This window comes from Emydura macquarii, unplaced genomic scaffold (genome assembly GCF_026122565.2).
Source record: "Emydura macquarii macquarii isolate MOO-44397 ecotype Brisbane River unplaced genomic scaffold, CSIRO-AGI_Emac_v2 contig_212, whole genome shotgun sequence".
Lineage (NCBI taxonomy): Eukaryota > Metazoa > Chordata > Testudines > Chelidae > Emydura > Emydura macquarii.
This window is the reverse complement of record NW_027130349.1, coordinates 8266171-8287557: the sequence shown is the minus strand read 5'-3', so window position 1 is coordinate 8287557 and position 21387 is coordinate 8266171. Positions and strand designations below refer to the sequence as shown.

The 21387-nt window shown below is 40.2% G+C and overlaps 1 protein-coding gene and 1 long non-coding RNA gene across 4 annotated transcripts; one reads left to right on the top strand and one right to left on the bottom strand.

The window, feature by feature from the left end:
- Positions 1 to 1031: 1031 nt before the first annotated feature.
- Positions 1032 to 12529, bottom strand: TGIF1 (TGFB induced factor homeobox 1). 2 transcript variants are annotated; one of them, XM_067547306.1, is made up of 3 exons: positions 10419 to 12529; positions 3470 to 3696; positions 1032 to 2063 (listed from the first exon to the last, which is right to left on the bottom strand). In XM_067547306.1, the coding sequence occupies exons 1-3, from the start codon at positions 10432 to 10434 to the stop codon at positions 1500 to 1502; spliced, it is 807 nt and encodes a 268-aa protein (XP_067403407.1). In that variant the 5' UTR covers positions 10435 to 12529; the 3' UTR covers positions 1032 to 1499. The 2 variants fall into 2 exon arrangements, with proteins under 2 accessions (XP_067403407.1, XP_067403416.1); XM_067547315.1 differs by lacking the exon at positions 10419 to 12529 and adding an exon at positions 9814 to 10016.
- Positions 12530 to 13677: 1148 nt separating this feature from the next.
- On the top strand, positions 13678 to 19708 carry LOC137152602 (uncharacterized). Of its 2 annotated transcripts, none has more exons than XR_010919552.1 (3): positions 13678 to 13840; positions 14768 to 14897; positions 19483 to 19708. It is a non-coding gene; the product is annotated as an uncharacterized lncRNA (long non-coding RNA). The 2 variants fall into 2 exon arrangements; XR_010919550.1 differs by lacking the exon at positions 19483 to 19708 and adding an exon at positions 15244 to 15375.
- Positions 19709 to 21387: the final 1679 nt, after the last annotated feature.

The following is a 21387-nucleotide window of genomic DNA, read 5'->3' as shown; positions in this document are numbered from 1 at the left end:
CTGACCTCCAACGTGGAAGTGAATGGAGAGCAAGAGTGGGGAAAATAAACAAAATTAAAGCAGCAATGACATTTAAACCAATGAGTTCCAGACTTCCAGCCAAAGAATACTCCTCTCAGGAGGAGGATCCAGACATGTCTGCTATCTCCTAAGGATTAAAATCCACCGCAAAGCACCACAAGAAAAAACAACAACATTGTTTTTAGTTATATAAAGATGTCCTCAATGTCCTTCTCCTTGACACCCCAGAACAATACATTAGAATTATTAGGGAACTTGATTTTTTCATGGGAAGACGAGTTGATTTTGTAGCTGGAGAACTGGAGTTGGATAGAGACATTCAAATAAGACTGAAATCCAAGATGCTGATTTTAGGGTAAATTTTTTTTAGAAACACGTAAAAGTGATTTAGAAGCTTAAGTCTCATTTTCCCAAGTTACTTAGGACACATTTTCAAAGATATTTAGGCACCTAGTGTGATTTACAAAAGATCCTAAGTCCTAACTCACTTAGGAGTTTTTGTAAATTCCACTAAGCACCTAAGCAGAAAAATGACTAAACACTTTTGAAAATCTGACCTTTAGGAATCCAAGTCCATGGCATTTGGATATTTTTGAAAATTTTATCCCTCATCTCATTTCTAGGCTGAATTTTCTCACTTCTCTTCTTGTCCACCCTGATTTCTCATTTTTCTCATTTTGTGGCTGGGAATTTTAAGGTATTTCTAAGGAAGAGAGGTGCCCAAATCTTACTGAAAGTCAATGGGAATTGGCACATGACTCCCTTTGGCTCCTTTGAAAAGCCCAGACCCAGAGGACACTATCAGACAGCTCTGGTCTACCTCACCCCTGTAAATATCCTGTTTACAGCAACTTTGTAATTTGCTAGTGCAGGTCTCTGATCTACATAGAGAGAAGACAGACATTTCAAGCTCCTGCTGGCTTCTTTCTATTTCAATTATATTTGGAGCACAACTTGGTGTCCCCTGTGAAGCTCCTGTTCACAAAACACTCTGTATGCATCCATTTTTAAAGAAAATATTTTATTACATCATGGAAAAAAGCGAAATCATCCAGGTTCATATTGTTTAAAAAAACTGAAAATTTGTTTTAGACAGCATGTCGGTATATTCTGTTCCACATAGGAATGATAAGAAGAGTACATCATTACTAGATATTGCACAGTCTGAAAGAAACGAAAACAAAAATCACATGATCTTGGGAACCATCTCACATTATGAAAAACCTACTAAGAAACATAAAAATAAACAAACAAACAAAAACACCCTTTGTTTCTACAGTAGCTTTAAGTTTATAATTCTTGGAATGACCATATTCCACTGAAGAACGTCTCAGTGACAGGAAGCTTTATTTCAGCAATCCCTTGTGCAAATAAGAATAATAACAATAATAATAAAAAATGAAATTAGTCTTTTGATATCATGAGGGCAGCAACAACCACATATTTGTTAAATTCCTGCCTGAAAATAAAGGGGGGGATTAGGCCATAAGTTTTGCCTGCAACTCCATCTCTGCTGCCCTTTTGAGTGCAACATCCACCAGAAGCTGAAATCCACTAAAATCTTGGTTGAGGTCTGGTGGGGTCGGAGGAGGAGTGTTGAAAAGGCCACTCTGTGCATTTGCACCAGGTCCCAGTTTAGAAGCATCCTCGTGGTACACAAGATAGTTGTCTGTAAATCTGCTGGCTGATGCCTGCTGCAGGTCTGTGGTCGGGCCTACACCAGCTGGCTGACACAAAAGGAAAGGGGCATTTTTCAATGCAGTTACAGTGGTATGGCAAATCACTGAAGGTCGAGCCAAAACTGATCCTGGAGAAGAAGGTTTAGAAGACACAGCCTTGTTTAATCCTGTGGTACCAGAAAGAAATGAGTTCTCCTCCAACAGTGGAATGTAGTTTTTTGTGCCTGTGGAAGACTCCATGGGGCTGCCTTCAGAAATCTTAGTCCCTCTTCGTGAGATAGTGAATTGATTTGGGTCCTTGCCATCCTTCCTCAGCATGTCAGGTAAAAGCCTGCGGCGTGCATTGATAAACCAGTTGCAGACCTGGGAACATAATGATATCTTAATATCTAGCTCCATGCACTTCCGCACTACATGCCATTACAGTCTTTCAGTTAGATTAATGAATCCCTCCAAGCAGTTTCCTTAACTCTACAACAAAAGAGACTGATCAACAAGTTCTGACACACCCTTGTGAAAACCTTTCCCCTTCGTTCACCCCAACTCTTTTCTCCCTGCAAAAGAAGACTGCTAGTCTGAAGTGAAAGGTTTAGCTTTTAATGCTGAATGTATATTAACCTATTACCTATTGTTCTCTGCATTTAGGTTAATTAACAACAGAAAAACCTTTTCTTTATGAAAAGAGCCACTCCTCCCACAAACAGTTACTGATTTTCCCTGCTCAACTGACTGTGTCAACAGACATAACATGAATTACCTCATTGAAATTTGTCCTTGTTTAAATATCAAGCCTGTTTCCTGGGCAATAACAAATGACTTAACGTCTTTTATTTTTAAAAAATATTTCCTATATAAAATAGTTTTTCCTCATGATGTTATATTAAAGAAGTTTTACTTAATAGCCAATTGCAACATTTACATTACAATACTTATCTATAAAGATAAAAATTAAAATTTAAACTAATCACTAATAGTAATACTTTGCACTCCTATATGACCTTTCACCCCAAAGATTTGAAAATGCACAAATATTCATGCACTAAGTCCCCCAACTTCCCTGTGAGGTAGAGAAGTAATGTTATACCCCCTTACAGTGGAGAAAAGAGAGGCATAGAAAGGCTAAGTGACATGCCCAGAGTCATACATATTTCAGTGGCAGAGGCTAGAACAGAACCCAAACCTCCTGATTCACATTCCCAAAGAAGGGCTTCATCCTGCAAACACTCATGCATATGAATAACTTTACCCATGCAAATTGTCCCACTGACTTTATGAATCATGAGTACTCATATGAATAAAAGTTATATACTCATGCGTTTGTTGGATCAGACTCAGTTACCATTTTTATAGTGCAAAGAAAATTATACTGCTAATACATGTGCCTATCACTCTGATCACTTTGCTTATATGCAAAGTTGTCTTTTAGACCCTAATCCTACAAAGACTAATGCACATGCTTAATTTTATGCACTGTCTGAAGACACATTGAAGTCACTTTAGTCACAATGTGCAAAATTAAGCATGTGCATAAGACTTTACAGTATCAGGGGCATACCCTGTAAGCTTGTCTGTGTTTGTACACTACCAGAAACAACAGGGTCCTAATCCTAGTCCATGCCTTTGAGTGCTGCCACAACACAAACAACAACAACATATAAAGAAAATTACATGTGCTGTATGAATCTTTTTGAGAGAGACGACTAGAGAGTAAGTAGCTTTAGAAGAGAAAACGGCTCATTTTGATTTTAACTGGAACTTTTTAAAAATACCTGTAGTGTGGAAAGGTGTGTTTGTCGGGACAATAGTGCTTTTTCTTGCTCTGATGGATAGGCATTGTATCGGTGCTCATACAGCCAGTCCCGAAGAATCTGCACTGATTCCTTGGGCAGGTTACCACGTCTCCTCCGTTTGCCTGAACCAGAGGAAGAGGAAAGATCCAGTGGGACTTCCATGGTGTCATCATCCTCCGTCTCACTGCCAGATATTGCAGCTAAGCCTATAGTAATAAAAAGGTGAGAACAGTCACTTCAATTAAAAAAACTTCTATTTGCAGCATTTTTCACTTCAACGCTTTTCTATTTTTTTCTTATATATCATTAGTTTTTAATTTAGAAAACATTAACAAGTTGACACATCCTTGCCAGATTAGATGCTTTTGTATTGTGTTGGCTGCCTTTATTGCAAGTCAAACCAAGCCTCATATTTAGGGGATGTGTACTGTAGCTATAGCTTCACAAGCTATACTTCCCTGTCAATTGAACAAAAGCAGCACCACTACTTATTCCTAGGGGCATATTTCTCCAAACACCCTCGTTTGCTGGTTCCCTTAGCAACCTTTTATTTGGTCACATGCAGCAGATAACTTCCAATCATGGTATGCCTCCAATAATCTTTTTTTCTTCAAGGCTGTTTCATGACTAGGCAAAAAGCCAACAGACAAGAATTTCAAAACATACACCCAACCTAAGCCTGGCCTGTATTGAATCACGCTTTAACATGCTGGTGCGTCTCCTTCTGATTAAGGATAGCTTTGTAGGTTTAAAACATTTAACAGCGCTTTCCAGAATTATTAATAAAAATGAATGGCACGGGAAAAGAACAGAAAGCAAGTTGTGGCTGGTTCTTCTGAAGTGTCACAAAATTCACCCAACTAAGAAAAAAGTGGTAACTGCAAGTGCCCAAATAGTGCCACTAGCTGTACAGAATTGCATCGTTTATTTTTCTGGAGAACATGCCACACTTCAACTTTGCCCTGATTACTTATGCTTTGAACTTTATGGTTTTCCTCACACTTTAAGTAGTGTACCTATTCAGATTTTGACATATAGTTACTATAAGGACTCTATATTTACAGTTTTACTGCACATCTTTCTCCCATAGAGAAGGAATTTATTTCAATATTTCATTTAGTCTCTGTCGTCTATAATTAATTCAGTAAGCCATATTACTAGTAATTTGGAACTACACTATGTGAACAATCAAATACTTCATATTCTGTGGCTGCACGACACAATTCTGCTCCTTTAGTAACATGTACAGTGTTGACTGAGGAAACAAAACAAATAGCACTGATATCCACAAAAAAACCCAAAACTTTGCTTTGGCTTTAAGTAGTTTAATCCCACCAGAAATTTTAGGAATCTTACAAACTATATATAAATCTAAATCACAGATACCACTAGATTCAATTAGCACAGTTCAGCAGCTTTTTTGATTCACAATAGGTTTGCTTTCAAAAGTATTTTCTAGAAATTACAAAAGGAAAATGAGGCCCTAAATCACTTTTAAGTTAGTCTGAACTTCCATTTTATTGAAAAAAAGAAAAGAAACTTGCACATTTATAACAGCAATCAACTATGAAACTCTACATTTATGTTCATAGTGAAAGATTTAATAGGAATTGAGGTCAGATCCAAGAGAAAGAATTGTGAGTTTTTGCACAGTAGTTTCACAGATATTTATGAAATGTGATGTGACAGAGTTGAGCATTTGAAAAATGTTGCCTTTTCTCTATTCAAGAGCAAACTGTGGTATTCCTGAATTTGTCATTTGCAATTAGTCAGATTTATTCAGTGATTTTTTCCCTTTTAACACAGAGACTGGTAATACTCTGTGAATATTCACAATTCAATCTGTAGTGGTTACTTAAGTAACTTGTGTTGTATTGTTTCTGTTCCCTGACTGGATGATTTATGTAACTAATCAACACTGTGAATGTTACAGTTAAATATACAGTTTGCCCTATGATGATTAGTTACCTAAGTTATCCAGTCAGAGAACAGAAACAATAATATTCAATTTAAATAATCAACTCATGGTAAATTCTGAATTGTGTATTTGATTTGGTCCTTAGTGCATGCAGGTGGTATTTCAAAGTGGGAGGAAAAAACCTATTAGGACCCTAATAACATCACATTAAACTATTGTTATGCTTGAAAAGTAAAGTATGATGGCTCTACACAGCAGCTCACTAATGTAAATCACACTTACCTAGCTAAAACTAGTTTACAGAATTCAGAGAAGCAAGACAAATTCAGACTGGAAATAAGGTGTTTTTAAATGTTTAACCGTGAGGATATTAACCACTGGAATCATTTACCAAGAGTTGTGGTGAATTCTCCGTCTCTGGCCATTTTAAAATCAAAACTGGATGTTTTTCTAAAAGATCTGCTCTAGGAATTATTTTTGGGAAAGTTCTATGGCCTGTGCTATACAGAAGATCTGACTAGATGATCACAATAGTCCCTTCTGGCCTTGGAATCTATGAATTCACCTAATGTTCCAAACATTGCTGTTTTTTGCTTGTGGCAGATAATAAGTATTGCTGCACTAATTTTTTTAGAAGATAATAAAAGTATGTTAGGCCACAGACACATATATCAAAACAGAGATCTTGGGAGACAAAAAGAGGCAATGGTGAAGAGCAGAAACCAAGGAGCTGAAGGCACAGCAATGGTGTAAAGCAGAAACTAAGGAGATGCAGTCAATGTGCCTACTCAAATGAGTAAATTAACATTCATAAGTGCAGTTTTATAAAAATAATTTGGGATTAATTTCAAGATTTAGTAAACATTTTATGCAAAGCTTCTTTCTAAATAGTAAGACCAGAGTTTTGCTTTGATAACAAAGACTTAGGTTTGGAATCGTTGTTTCTCCCCTGTTAAAATGTGACAAAGAATTATCAAAAAAAAAAAAAAAAAAGAACCACCAAAAATATTTGTTGATAATGCAAATCTTTCTGAGATCACATTTCCTTTTTTTTTTTTTTTAATTAAATATAGTTTCCCTTCAAACAACTGTAAGTTTCCTAACTGTAATGCAGTAATAAAAAAAGAAATGAACACTATTGGAGTCTGTCCTTTGATCTGCTTACTTAGTGTGACATGTTCCCATAATTTTATGACACAAAACAGGTTTTGGTTAAGCAGGAACAAACAGCATTGCAACTCCTCATTGAAATGAGCTCATTTAATAAGCATCAGACCTCTGAACTTTTAACAAACATCTCCAAAGTATGTGCAGAAGCTGAAGCAACAGGAAGTTAAGCCTCTAAATCTCATACTAGCCCAGCTGACACTCTACTAGAGCAGAAGCCACATTGTTGCTGTCAAGCCTCTGTTTTCATTAGAACATTCCTGCTGATTGCAGCCCAGCTTTGTTTTTTCTTCTTGTTAATAATCAGACTATATGCTGTTGGTTTCCTCTTTAGCAGGGCACAGTTGAAAGGCTTCCCACCTAGGCTCCATGTCTGGACCATTTATTGTTATTTATACCCTAGAATAAGGGCTTGTCTACATGCAGAACACTTCCATTTTATTTTAAGGAGTGACTTTTAAACTGATTCAGTTAAACTGGTATAAAAGGCTGTGTGAACACTTATTTCAGTTTACACTAGGCTTTTTCAAATTAGCTTCAGTTGATTAGGAACAAGTTTAAACTGAAATAAAGCCCTCTTAAACTGATGTAAGTGTGTCTACATGATGTTTTCACTACTTAAACTGAACTGGTGCAAGTTTGTATGTAAACAAGACTCAAGATACAATAAGTGACCTTGGCTCTAATTCTATAAGCTTTACTCAGATGAGCAGTCCTTATTCATACAAATTGTCTCACTGATTTCAGTGAAGACTACTCCTAATGGTTATAGCATCAGGCTCCACTTTTTATATAATGTGAACTGATTTACCTGCTCCTATATTCTAGTTTGGCAGCATGCAGAGAACTTAACATACTGTGTTACATCACATCACAGCAAGGAGTTCATATGTCCCTTTCTTGTTCCCTGCTAGGGAGATCATGCCTTGAACACTGCATAAAATTCTGAGAACCTCATTACCTGGAAGATATTGAATAACTGGAAAGAATTCAGAAAAACCTTTCGGGCTTTAAGGCCTGGAGGGATAAATTTGATGAGGAGAAAAAAATTGTGGTGTATAGTTTTGCAAAATAACTAAAATTGATATGGAAAAAAAACCTATCAGTACTTAGAGGTATGAACAGTAAGGAGGAAGAATTATTTGGGATGGATTGGGGGCTACAACTAAGAGAAATGGAATGAAATTAAGCAAATGAAAATTTAGGCTGAATATCAGGAAAAATGTCCTATTGTATTGTGACGGAGCTTCACAAGAAAACTGGTAGAAGTCAATTGTTTGAATCACTTGAAACTGGACAAGTATAGTGCAAGGCACAGTATCCCTTTGGCAGAAGGAATAGATTAGATCAGCTCATAGATAATTAGCTCAACCTTTGTTTCTGTGAATTTCTGTTTGGGTTTCACATATATCTAGATAACACTTCCAGTCTAAAAGGCCCCCAATCTTCCTGTAACTGACTTCACTGGTATGCATAAACTTCAACACACAGCAATATCTTTGCAGGATTGGATACTACAATATAAGTTAACAAGCAAGTGGAAGAACTGCAGTGTGATTGACTTAAGAGCTACATTTCATTATTATTTATAAACTAAACTCTTGCCATACACAGAAGAAGCTTCAGGGATTTAACTTGGGATATACCAATTTGGAAAGGAATTTAAATTAGAAATTTGGTTAAAAAAACTAAAAAATAATCAGGTTAATATTATTGATAATTAACCAGATCAGACACAGGAGCCCTGGAGATGTGTAAGGGAATTTCCACAGCAAATAATTAAGTTTTCCTTTTCCTTTAAATGTGCTTTTACAAGTGGAAGAACCAGTTTTCTTTCCTATGCATTGCTTTAGCTTTACTGGTTCCACAAAGTAGGTAAACTTGGCTGTACCATAGAAAAAACATTTAAAAACAGGGTTTTTGGACTACAAGAAAGAAATCTTAAATCAGGCCATGCTCTGAAACTTTTTGAGTATCAAAGCACAGGCCACAAATGAAAACTGCAAGCCCAAACTTTAATTAAAAAAACCATTGTCCTAACATCTTTGATTTTGGGGGTGATGAAAAAAACAGTTGGAAGTGTGTTAAGTTTGGTATTTAGACAACCGGTAGCTGCCCTCAGGGAGAGGAGTCAGAACAATGGAAGCAGCAGCAGACAGGAAACCAACTCATCACCCCTACTGTGCAAATAGGGAGCACAGGAATGTTCTAAAAATAACTAATCTAAATAATTTAGTTAAACCATATACTTTCAGTAACCTTAAAAATCTGAACAAATCTACAAAAATTGGAAAATCTAGAGTCAAGGCTGTAACTGTCTTTAGGCACTGAGGGCTGGGCTTGGTATGCAACACGTTATCTAAAATCACTCCAGTTAGGAGGAGAACACTGAAATATTTGGAAGGAGAGGGTGGGTTATGTAAATACAAAGTTTCGGTTTGAACTCTGAATTCCTTGATTTTTTGAGAGTGTAAACAAGACCATCACTGTTGTCTAAACTTAAGCTCTGTGGTTTAATGTTCCTTTGTGCGTTTTGTTTTAAAATCAATAGAGTCCAAGATTACTTATGAGAACTACAGACTATATTAGAGCACATCTTAAAAGTATACACCAAGAATTCAGAAGGTGCAAAACAGGCGTATACAAACACATACTGCATGGGCTCCAGGAACATTAACAATGAAATAGATTTCTGTACTGAACCACAAGAACATGCAGTAGGAAAAAACAACACAGCTCTAGAGCAGAGAACATGCGCAGTACTCTTTTTTTTTTTTAACTCTCACTAGCTTGGATATTTTAAAGGTCTTTAAATACCAAAAGTCATTAATCTACATTACTGATTAGCCTCTTAAAACTGGGAGGTGGGGGAGATTGGAAAGGAAACAAAATCCGAAATCTGGTGGTTGTTTTTTAAATAGTGACATTTTTCAAATGTGTTCCAATTCTTTGTAGCCACGTTTTAACTTTCAAGAGACTCAACAGCATTACAGATGAAAATAGAGACAATCCTCTGACTATAAAGTCTGTCCGTGTACGTAATACAATGAAAAGTTTTTCAAAAGTCTTTTGGCTGCTTCCCCGCCACGTGGTGGGTAAGTTTTTAAATCATTTTACTTTTAGTCTTTGCAAACAAAAAATTCTTTGATCTAAAGGCAGATCAATCTGCAGAAGGGTTTTTTTTGTTTTTAAATAAATAAATACAAATCTCACTTTAAATTCTCTTACATTCCCCCACCTTTGTCCCTTTTCCCCAGGCTAATTCTCAAACAAAGAGCTCCTGCCACCCCGTAGTTCAGACTGCGTTGCTCAGCGAGTTGCACTGGGTTGGGGTATGCTTTTTAAAGTTGTGAAAACAGTTCCTTGGAGACCTGACTGGAGACATGAAGAGTGGGGAGAGGGAGGAGGAAAGAGAGAAGAAAAAGCCTGGTTTTTTTTTTCTTTTAAACAAGCGAAAATAAAACGTTATCCGGGCACAAAGCAGGCAGTTGACCAGGTTTTTGACAGGGAGCCAAGCAGCATGGTTGGAGAGAAAGCAGCGTCCAAAACAACCCCCCTCATGTTTTGTCTGGAAGTGAAACACTCTCAACTGCCATTGCAGACATGAGCTCAACAAAGAGGGAAAGGATCCGAGTCAAAAGAAAACAAGGGGGTCGGGGAAGAAAACTGGCTCCACTTTCTGTAATGAGCCCCATCAAGCCAACCTGCAATTAAAGTTTCAGACACACGCCTTGGCTTTCCACATGGCGAAAAGCAACACGCTCGCTTTCCACTTGCCCATCGAGGTTTAGCGAGGGCCGGGCAAGGAATCAGCCTGGCCCCCTCGCCCGCTCGCACCCCTACCTTTTTTAGTTTTCATCGTGCTCTTCAGCCGTGGTCTGCACCAGCTGGCGACGCTGGCTTGCCTAGTCTCACGCGCACAAATCAAGTGGCCTTTTCTCTCTCTTTTTTGGCTGCACAATCTCGCTTTTTGCAACTTGAAGGCGGGCCGAGGGGCTCCCGGTGCCCTCCCTCCAGCCGTGCCCGCTAAACGAGGCGCTTCAAAGGGCTGGATGTTCGTGTCCCGGCCAGCTGACAGCTTCCTTCTGCCTGGAGATGTCGGGGCAGGATTTGGTGCTTTCCCTCCTCTTCTTTCTTTGTTCTGGTTTTTCCTCTGGTCCCGGTGCTGGGCCCCAAGCTTGTTAACGTGAGAAAAGGCACCAGGGGGAAAAGGTGCATGAGAGCCTCCCTCCCCCCACCTTTCAGCAATGAGTAAGTGAGAAAGAGTCACTGAGAGCAATAGTGCTTCGCCTCCTCCTCCTCCTCCTGCTGCTGCTCTCTGGCTGCTGTGCTGAGTCGGTTGTCAGCGAAGGGGGGGGGGGGGAGAGACTGGCGAGAGGGATAGCCTTACTCACACACACACACACACACACACACCAGAGAGCGTGTGATGTGACAGTGCAGGGCAGGGGGAGCCTCTGTGCCTTCTGGTTCCTGCCTTTCTTCCCAGCCAGGCGTTTGATCATTAAACAGCAAAGGGGAGGGGAGAGGGGGGATTTTTTTTTTTTTGACAGCTGCCCCTGACTTAGCCTCCTCCTGTTGCTGCCGGATGAGCCACCCACTCCTGAGTGTGAAGCGAATGGAGAAGAAAGGAAAGCACGTAGCGCAAGAAAAGAGCTCTTAAAAGATTAGCATAGCATTAAATAAGCCCTGCTCTCCCTCCCCAGCCTCCCCCCTCCCGGACCAGTTAAAGGAAAAAAAAAACAAGACGCCAAAGGCAAAATCTTTCCTCCTCCTCCTGCTGGTCGGGGGTTGCTCTGCTTGGAGCCGCCTTGTTGTGATGCGGCTGGGATTGCAGGACAGTTTCGAAATTCCTGGCACGCCGGAGCCAGAGCCACTGTCATTCCCACATGCCGTCAAACTTCTCGCTCGCTCTGCGCGCAGCCCGCTCTGATTCAGCCCTCCGCTTCGCTCTGCCCAGCCAGCAGCTGTGGCTGCCTTTACTGGAAATCGAAGGGGGGCCAGGAGCTCGTCCGGTAAATAAGCCGGGACCCTTCACCAACACGGATTGGTGGGCTTGGGTTGTTCACTTTCCACCCACCAGCCCGCTGTTTTAGAAGAACAGATTTAACTCCGCTTTGTGGGGTCCACTCGTGTGAACGAGGATTCTCTCATGCTGGGGTTATTTTTAAGGCAGTTTTAAAGGATATTCTTTTCGCCGGCACTCTTTTGATGGGCTTTGCTGTGTGTTTCAATGAGACGCTCACTCGTGGCTTTTTAAAAAAAACAACTTGACTCATGCCTCTCAGGAAAACACGTGGTTCGGCAACAGTTTATTTTGCTCTGAAATCAGATGTGCTGGAGTTCGAGCTATGTCTTGTCCCTCTAGGGCTCGATCCAACTCACCCCAGGTCTTTCCATTGACTGAAATGGGAGCTGGCTGGCTCCAGCTCGTAAATAACAAAGGGTGCTTTCCCGGGGTCCTGTGTGCTCTGTTTTTTAGCGGTTCCAAAGTTGGATTTTGTTTGATCGGGACAAATAAAATTATTGACATAAAATGTGTAACTAAAGCACGTGTGAAAGGAGGAATTCAAAGGACTCAGCTCTGCTTGAACTTTAGCAGAGAAAGCAAGCCGTTCGGCACTCTCAAAACCACGTAGCATTTGAATTAAGGAAGGAGCGTTTTTACTCATAGTTTAGGCTGTAAAAGTAAGGCTGGTTTTAAATTACACAGTGACGCACCAGGAATTGCGCTTTTACTTTAGATCCAGCAGCCTATAGCTATGCACAAAAGTCCATTTTCGTTTGATACAGAAAGAGAAGCAACAGTATGCTTTTTAAAATCCCTTCAAACACCTTGTAGCTGTTTTTCTATAATGTAATTACCCCGGCCTCGCTAAAGATAAAACAGCTGTGACATTCTGAATGAGGAACATATGTGGAGGAGTGGGGAGGGTGGCTTTGGAGTAATTTAAGTTAACAAGGCACTAGTGTTTGCTTCTGCCCTCTTAGTAGTGGTTCTCTTTCATGTGACTTAGGGCTGTTTGGCTCAGGGATTGGTTGCTCATATCCGGTATCTGCATGAAAGAAACTGAGCAACTGATTAGTGAGTGAGTGAGGAAGGAAGGGCCTAGCTAGAGTCAGAGACAGTTAGTCACAGAGGCTTGGGCCAGTATGCTGAGAGTAGGGGAGGAGACAAGCAGAGCAGACTGGAGCATAGCTTGGGGTGGGAATGTGAGGTCTGTTGTGTAACTCTAAAAGCAATAACAGTATGGGTCACTCTTTCCTTGCAAAACCAAAATTGCTACCCAAGCTCTCCTGTTGTCACTAGATAAGTTGGGCAATTTTGGCTTGGGAGAGAGGGAAAATAACTCCCCTTCCCAGCTGTGTAGATTTTAAACTTTTCCCATGAGAGTGGGTGGCTTTTTAAAAGAACACTAATGATCTAATTTTGTGATTCAGGTGACAGGGGTGTGGATAAAGTTCAAGAAGCTCTATAGGAGTTCATGCCTCACTTAATTATCCTCCTCTAAGAGCTTGAAAGAAAGAGAACAGACCTGGTTCAGGTTGGGTATTTTTAACTTGAAATGAAATAACTACTTCTGAGGTACTGGTGATGATTCCTGGGATTTTTTTGTTTGAAGTGTTCCTGCTCCCAGCTGTAAAATGTGAGTTCACAACTGGGGTTTTTGCACCTCTTTTCACAGATAATCCTAAAATATAACTAAGGGAGGGTGGTTAACAAAAGACATGTAAAGGAAACTTCTCATCCCTGGGTAAACTTTAAAAGATGCTACCTAACAGCCAGATGAGTTGTCGCTTGCTTCTTATTGTCTTTGGAGTTGCTAACAGAGTGGTAGTTTGACTCTTAATTTGTACATTTGGAGTATTTGAAAAATAAGTAGAGCCATTTGGTAAGATAAATAAATTGCACTGACCTCCCTATGGGTGGTCAGCATTTCAGGATTGAGTGCTAAGAACATACCTTCTAATACCACTGGAACATATGATTGCTAGGAACTTGCTAGAGGGACCGCTTAGAAAGTGATATTTGGCTTAAAAATCTTGGGCAAGTTCAACAAAGTTGATCCAGAGACACCCTCCTGTCCTGTACTAGCTAAACCCAATGTGCCTGAAGAAGGCTGGTGGTATATTTGTCCTGATCTGGAATCTGCCAGGAAGTGAGGATGACTTTAATTTACATTGAGCTCCATGCACCCTTCTGTCAGCATGTGGATCCGTGGTGAATTTGATCACTGACTCTGGCTCACAGACACTAGTGATTGGTATGTATGATGACATATGGTTTTCTAACATTCCCCCCCTTTCTTCTGTACAATGGTGAGGCTGTGATTTTTCAGTGTCTCTTTATCTTATGGGGCTGCATCAGCGTCAATAGTCTTGTCTCACAAAATGTTCTTAAGTTAATCATAAGTATGTGAGTAAAACTTTCTTTTGTGGAACTACTCATGTGAGTAATGTTATGCATGTCCATAGGTGTTTGTAGAATTGGCCTCCAAGAAAAGGGAAAAAAACAAAATAAAAAATGTCAGTGCTGCTGGAACGTTCTATTAGCATGCTAATAGACCATTCTCAGGATAAATCAGGGTTGTGTACCTATTGTGGTTACTGAGATATCCCTGCTTCCTCTATTGTAGGAGTTAGTATTAGTACTACCAGAACAGGTGCTCTAGGTCCATCCAAGTCTAAAGTCCTGCCCCCTCAGCTAAGTGAGAGGAACCACCAATGATTTTTGGGGACAAAAAAGGAGAAAACAAGATTTGAGAGTGACATCAGAGGTTGAAAACCAGGGAAGCAGAGGGGGGACATGGAGCAGAGAACTGAGCAGTGCCCACTGTCCCTCAAAGGTATGTAAGGAATCAGTTGATGCTGTCCAGAGGAACTCTGCCAGGAGTCATGACTGAACAAGGGAATGGAAATAGGCTCCACAATATCAGAGCACTCTCCCATCTAACTTCCTCCTCCTGGAATGATGGATGGCCATCTTGGCCAGAACCAGGAGGAGGTTGATAAGGAGGTTCCAAGACTTTAGAGGTGTGGGGAGAAGTGCAGCCAGAACCTCAGTAAGAGTAAGAGGGGCTGCAACCTGATGCACCCTATGTAGATGTGCACCAGGCTCTCCCTCTTGCTGCAAAAGTGACAGATGTCAAAGAAGTTTGTGAACCACACTAGATACATGTCTGTACTCACAGGTCTGCGAAGGAGCCACTACCTGATGTCCCTGTTGGGCTGAGAGACCAGAGTGGAGTGGCCCACCGGAGTTCCTCATCCCGCTTAGGTGGCAGCAGGTTCCACCATTTCTTGTTGGAAAGGAACATGAGGGTGAGGAAGTGGATAATGTGACACATGAATGTATACAGATGTTCTCTGGGTGTGGTTAGGAGGTGGACCAGCCAAATGTCCTGCAGCTGGTTTGGGGGGAGGGGCAGCCAGGGAGAATATGGAAGGTGTGTACCACCACTTACTTTGGTTCCAAAAGATGGCGTGCATAAGCCTGCCCATAACAAAGAGCCTTCAACGGAGAGGGCCCAGTGAACCCAAGCCACAAGTAATTATGGGAGACAACAAATGATAGCACAGGGATGGAAATGAAAGTCATAGGGTAAAAATCAGATAACCGGAAGGGGACACAAACAGAGAACTACTGACAGTGTCCACTGCTCCTCAGAGGTGTCTAAAGAGTCAGTAGATGCTACCCAGAGGAACTCTGCTGGGAGACATGACTGTACAAAGAATGGAAATAAGCTGCAGAATAACACCTCCTCATCCAACTTTACCCTTCCAGTGTGATGGACAGCCATGTAGGTCAGTGCCAGAAAATAACTGTTAAGTTAGATCCCATCATTTTATATGTATAGTTGGGATGATGTTTTCCAGTGTGCATTTCTTTGCATTTATCAACATTGAATTTCATCTGCTGTTATGTTGCCCAGGCACCAAGTTTTGTGAGATCCCTTTGTAACTCTTCACAGTCTACTTTGGACTTAAGTATCTTGAGTAATTTTGTATTGTCTGCAAATTTTGCCACTTCGCCATTTACACCTTTTTCCAGATCATTAATGAATATGTTGAACAGCACTGGTTCCAGTACAGATCCTCAGAGGACACCATCATTTATCTCCCTTCATTCTGAAAACTGAACATTTACTCCTCCCCTTTGCTTCCTATCTTAACTGTTACTGATTCAGAAGAGGACCTTCTCTCATCCCAAGACTGCTTATTTTGTTTAAGAGCCTTTGCTGAGGGACCTTGCCAAAGACTTTCTGAAAGTCCAAGAACACTATATCCACTGGATCACTCTTCTTCACATGTTTTTTGACCCTCTAAACTAATTCTAATGGCTTGGCGAGGAATGATTTCCCTTTACAAAAGCCATGTTGACTCTTCCCCAGCACATAGTGTCCATCTGTGTCTGACAATTCTGTTCTTTACTATAGTTTCAACCAATTTGCCTGGTACTGAAGTTAAGCTTACTGGCCTGTAATTGTCAGGATCTCTTCTGGAGTCTTTTTAAAAAAAAAAAAAAAAAAAATTGGTGTCACATTAGTGTGACATTCCTTCCCCCTCTCCCATCTGGACTGGTGTGTGGCTGTGTCACCCCAATTCCTCACTCCTGGGCCTGGATTTACTCTGCTTTACTGTGTGAACCACCCACTCCTGAGTTAGCCCATGCCCAGCCTCCTGTGAGTAATCAGTCCCCGGCCCCGTGAAGTAGCGCTTCTGGCCAGCTGCTTATGGGATAGACCCCCAGCAAACAATCCCAATCCCAGATGCAACCCTAGGAACTGCCGTTTTATAAGGTTCAGTGCTGTACACGGTACCCTGCAAACTCATTTACATTTGTCTGTCAATTTATCAAAGAAATGTATATGCACCAGCTCTGTCACTCTAAGCAAAGTCTCTACACACACTCAATCCAGATGCACTGTTTTTAGATGAAACAATAAGTTTCACTACAGCAAGATTTTAAGTGAATATACATCAGATTAATATAAAGCGAGGAGTTGGTCAATAATTAACTAAAAGGTAACTCACCTCCTAAACTAAGCTTAATATTTCAGTAGCTTTTTGGTCCTTGATATTAGCTTACCCACAGCTGGCTGAGATGAGTCTTGCAGCCAGGCCCCATCCCATGGGCAATTGTCAGAGTTGTTGATGTTATGTAGATTGATTCCAGGGGAGAGCCCTGAGACAACATTGATACCTGACTCCAGGGGAGTTAAGTTAATTTGTTAAAAGAAAAAGGCAATTGGCCATGTCTGGCACTGGACATGATTTCTTCCACTTGAGTCAAAGTGCTCAAAGGTGCTCAGGCCAATCCATTGTTCTTATATTCATGCCGTTGCAAGGTGTGAACACTCAGCTTTGTGTTTGTCTGCATCTATTCAAGTCATGTGAGACACATTTGGGGATATGATATAGCAGAGTTTCATATCTGCACACATGTATGACATTGCAGGAAACATACTACCATAACAATAATGTTCAGTATGTCATGAGCATTCCAAAAACACCTTACATGACATACTTTGCATTAGACAATACACAAATCGCACCATAAGGATGTACATGGGATACAGTGTGTCACAGTTAGCTATCCTCCAGTGGTGGTACAGAAGGTGATTTAAGTGATAGTGCAATTAGTGGTTCTGCAACCTATGTAATTTCATATTTGAGTTCCTTCAGAACTCTTGGGTGGATATCATCTGGTCCTGGTGACTTCTTATTGTTTAACTTATCAACTTGTTCCAAACCACCTCTATTGATACACCTCAATCTGGGACAGTTCCTCACATTTGTCACCTAAAAAGAATGTCTCAGGTGTGGAAATCTCCCTTGCATCCTCTTCAATTAAGTCTGATGTAAAGAATTCATTTAGTTTCTCTGAAATGGCCTTATCTTCCTGGAGTGCTCATTTAGCACCTCACTCATCCAGTGGCTTCATTGATTATCTGGCAGGTGGTGCTTCTGATGTAATTTTAAAAAAAAAAAAAAAAAAAAAAAAATTTTTTTACTGCAAGGTGTATGAGTAGCTTAAAAGTGTTCCTCTGTGTTCTCCTTTGCATTTTTCAACCCTGAATTTCATTTGCCAAGATGTTCATCTAGCTTGTTTAGGTCTCTCTGAAGTTCCTCACCGTCGTCTCTTGTTCTGACTAATCCTAAATAACTTTGAATCATTTGCAAATTTTGGTACCTCACTACATGCTCCTCTTCCAGATCATTAATGTATTAAGCAACAGAACATCTAGTAAGGAACCTTCCATTTAATCCTACTTCTTGCTTTCTGTGTTCTAGTCAGATCTTGGTCTATGAAAGTATTTTGCCTTTCCACCCTCATGACTAGGCCTCTTGTGTGGGACCTTGTCAAAGGGCTTTGAGGAAGTCTAAATTATTTATCAACCAGTTGTGAACATCTAAGTAAATACTATCATGAAGATTAAAAGCCCTTAAATTCCCTTGGGGAGGTTTATTAAATGGAAATTCTCCACTAAATTTTAAATCACATTTGAGTGAATTATAGGTTAACCTTGCCTAGAGTAATTAATGGCACTAGATTATTACTAAATTATAGGTTTAACCTCACCTAGAGTAATTAATGGGTCATTTTCAGGAATTAATTTAAAAAAAAAAATTGGTCAGGGAATTGGATACCTCAGGAAATATGGCACCTATTACCTCTGGGCCTCTATTAGTGACAATTTTTGTCCACTACTGGCATGTCTCAGTTATTTTGTGTTCTGTATGTAATTAGCTGGTTGTTTTAAGTCCACTTTTTATTGTACTGGTACCTATTTCAACACTATCATTATAACTGGAATTCTTGCAGAGTCTCAGCACAGCTCAAGAACTCATAGGCAAGCAACAGATACCACTGATTTGGTCAACTTGATGTATAATATGTATGTAGAGAGGGTACATTATTTGAAAACTTTTAAATATATAAGCTTATAGATATGAGAAGGTGTGATGTGATGCAGTCAAGTGGTGATGTTACCACAGAAATGAGGATAAACAATGACATCAATATGTCAAAATAAGCACTTTAATATTTGCCTGAAAAGGTTTTAAAAAAAACTCTTACAAATTTGTACAGGTATCATTGAAATGTAATCGCACTGGTGACATTTGTAGTAACACCATAATCCTCATTTTGTTGATCTGTTTTGAGTGTGTGGATTACCACAGTCTTCATTGCCTTGACATGTACACAGTTCTCTGCACAGAACACTGTTCTGCATACAGACTCAGTTGACTTTTCTCAAGTACTTTTTTCAGGGTGAGTGTTCTGGATGTGTTCTAGGTTTTTCAAATTCTGCTCACTGCATAAGAGACTCTGCCCAGTGAGAGTGACTTTCCCACAGTCCAGTATCACAAAAAATATCACTGAAGTATCTGCAGACTCTTTGAAATACCATTCTAGCCACTGGATGGAAGGTATTCTTTCCATCAATGATCTGTATGTATGGATGAGACTTCCACCAGCATGAAGTGGCAGAATTCCACCTGGAATTAACACACCTCCTCAGCGTCTTTCTACTCTAGTTTTTGCAGTGCTAATGGTGAACTACTTGAGCTCATCATAATTGATGCAGAATCCATGAAGAGTAGGTGTGGTATGTCAATTAAATTGTGAGACCCAAAGTCCTGGTGTAGCTATGCAGCAAGGCTTATGTATGGTGGTGTGATAACTTTGGAACTGTTAAATACTATGCACTCTGCAAGTGAGAGGTTCCTTCTATGAATGTCTTCTGAAGGATGATACTCATTGCTGTCTGAATTATATGCCTCTTCATCAACCAAAGGACAAACTCTTGCACCAGTTGGGACACAAAAGTAGCTGACATCTGTACACTACAATCACCTGGCTTTGGATAATATTCTGATGCTTTCATTTTGGCTATTTCAGACCGAAGGATTGAAGTGGCATTATATGAAACAGCTTGTTTATTTGAAAGCTGTTCATCAGGCTCATTCACCAGAAGCGCATCCATGAAACATTTGGATGACTTAAATTCCTGCTTCAGATTATTAGCAGTTTGGATAGCATCAGCTGATGTTGTTGCACTGTGGAGAACAATGGTAGACTTGCCTTGTCCATGCTGTGCATGGAATGAAATTGCAGAACCACAGTATTTTTCTAATCTTGCCTGTTTGCTACTGGCATAACTTGCGATTTCTACTTCCCTTAGAAGTAGAGCTTTTATAAATTTGTAGCAGCTTGTACAGGAGAAAAGCCTATCTTGTTGTACATAAGATCACTGTCTCTTCAATCAGTCCGCTGATAAATGCAATGTCAGGAGGTGATTGCATTGTTGCAGTGTAACTAGATGGTTTTGCTTTAAGATTTGTTTTACTCAAGTAGGAAGAAAGGCATGTTGAGTGATAAACAGCATCCTTAGCAACCAAGTCTTCCACAAATATTCTGCGCTACATCTCATCGCTCCTTTTTGATGTGCTCTTCCCCTTGGATTGGTTGCTCTCTCAAATGTTACTGTTTTATGAAGTTTCTTGTCTTTCCTTGTGTGGTTTTTCTCATGCAAACAATTCAACAGGACCAATTGTTGGAAGGCATGCTTGCTCTGGTGGATATAGGAGCAGGTGAACGTGATGCTCTCTGATTAGATTGAGTCTGTTTTCTTTCCTGGGTTCCATACTACTCGGACATGTGCCAAATTCGACTGCTTGTGTATTTCCAAGAACAACTTCTGTGATAGAGTATTAGTGGCACATCATCTACACTAAAAAACTCATCCTATAGCTGCCAAGTGCCAATATAACACACCTCTCCAGGCTTCTGCTGCCAGCATCATAGAATTCAGTCCAGCACTGGTGGCTTTTGACAATTTTGAATTCTTTTGATTTTCTTGACAAATAATATTTTTTCAAAGTTTTTGGAGGGTCTCTTTATCTTTGATGTAAGCTCGAAGGGGCTCCTATCCTCTGTCTTCATATATTGTAATTCCCTGTAGAGGTAAAATACCCAAAGTATATGGTTAGCAGCATCACCACCACCACCATTTTTTCATGTTGTTGTACAAGTATACAGACGTGTGCTAAATTAGATCTAAATAGATTTATATGTATCAAAATTGCCATTTGTTTACTGAGCACTTTGATTGAAGCCCAGTATGAAGATGCTTTGTCATCTTTAACATGAATACTGACCTGTGTGTAAGAGTCACTAAATCAAAAAGCTAGTTTCTATCTAGATAGGCAACTACCAAATTAAAGCCATCTATCAGGCAGACTACGTGCTATATTGCATGTACAAATCTTAAAAATGGAGAAGCATTACATTAGGAATTCACTTACATTTATATCTACCTGCTATTCACTACAAACTATGGTTCTACTGCTTCTGGTGCATGACCTTCAGGCCCTGTTTACACTACAGCGTGTAATGGAGGTGTACACACTACAATGTTCCTTTCGCTGACACAGCTCTCCTGCTTTGTGGACAAAATAAAACCACCTGGATGACAGGCGTAGAGCTTTTGGTGGCAAAGTTACATCGACAAAGTGTAAGTGTAGATACTGCGCTTGATTATGTTATTGTAATGGCCTCCAGGAGGTGTCCCACAATGCCCATCCTGAGCATCCTGGTCAGAAGTTCGAACTCTGCTACCCCACACTCAAGTACATAGGCATCCACTCCTCCCTCTTTAAAGGCCCAGGAACTTTTGAAATTCTACTTCCTCTTTGCTTGGCGTGGAGAGCTCACATTGCATCTTCCCAGCTGATCATGGCAGCTTCACACAGCAAATGCTCTCCTGCTTGGAGCCCAGCAGAGCTGTTGGATCTGCTGAGTATA

Excerpts from the sequence above, each read along its gene's own strand:
- TGIF1 (XM_067547306.1), bottom strand. Across the intron at positions 2,064-3,469 it reads CACACCTTTCCACACTACAG|GTCTGCAACTGGTTTATCAA; the intron begins GTATTTTTAAAA and ends TTATGTTCCCAG.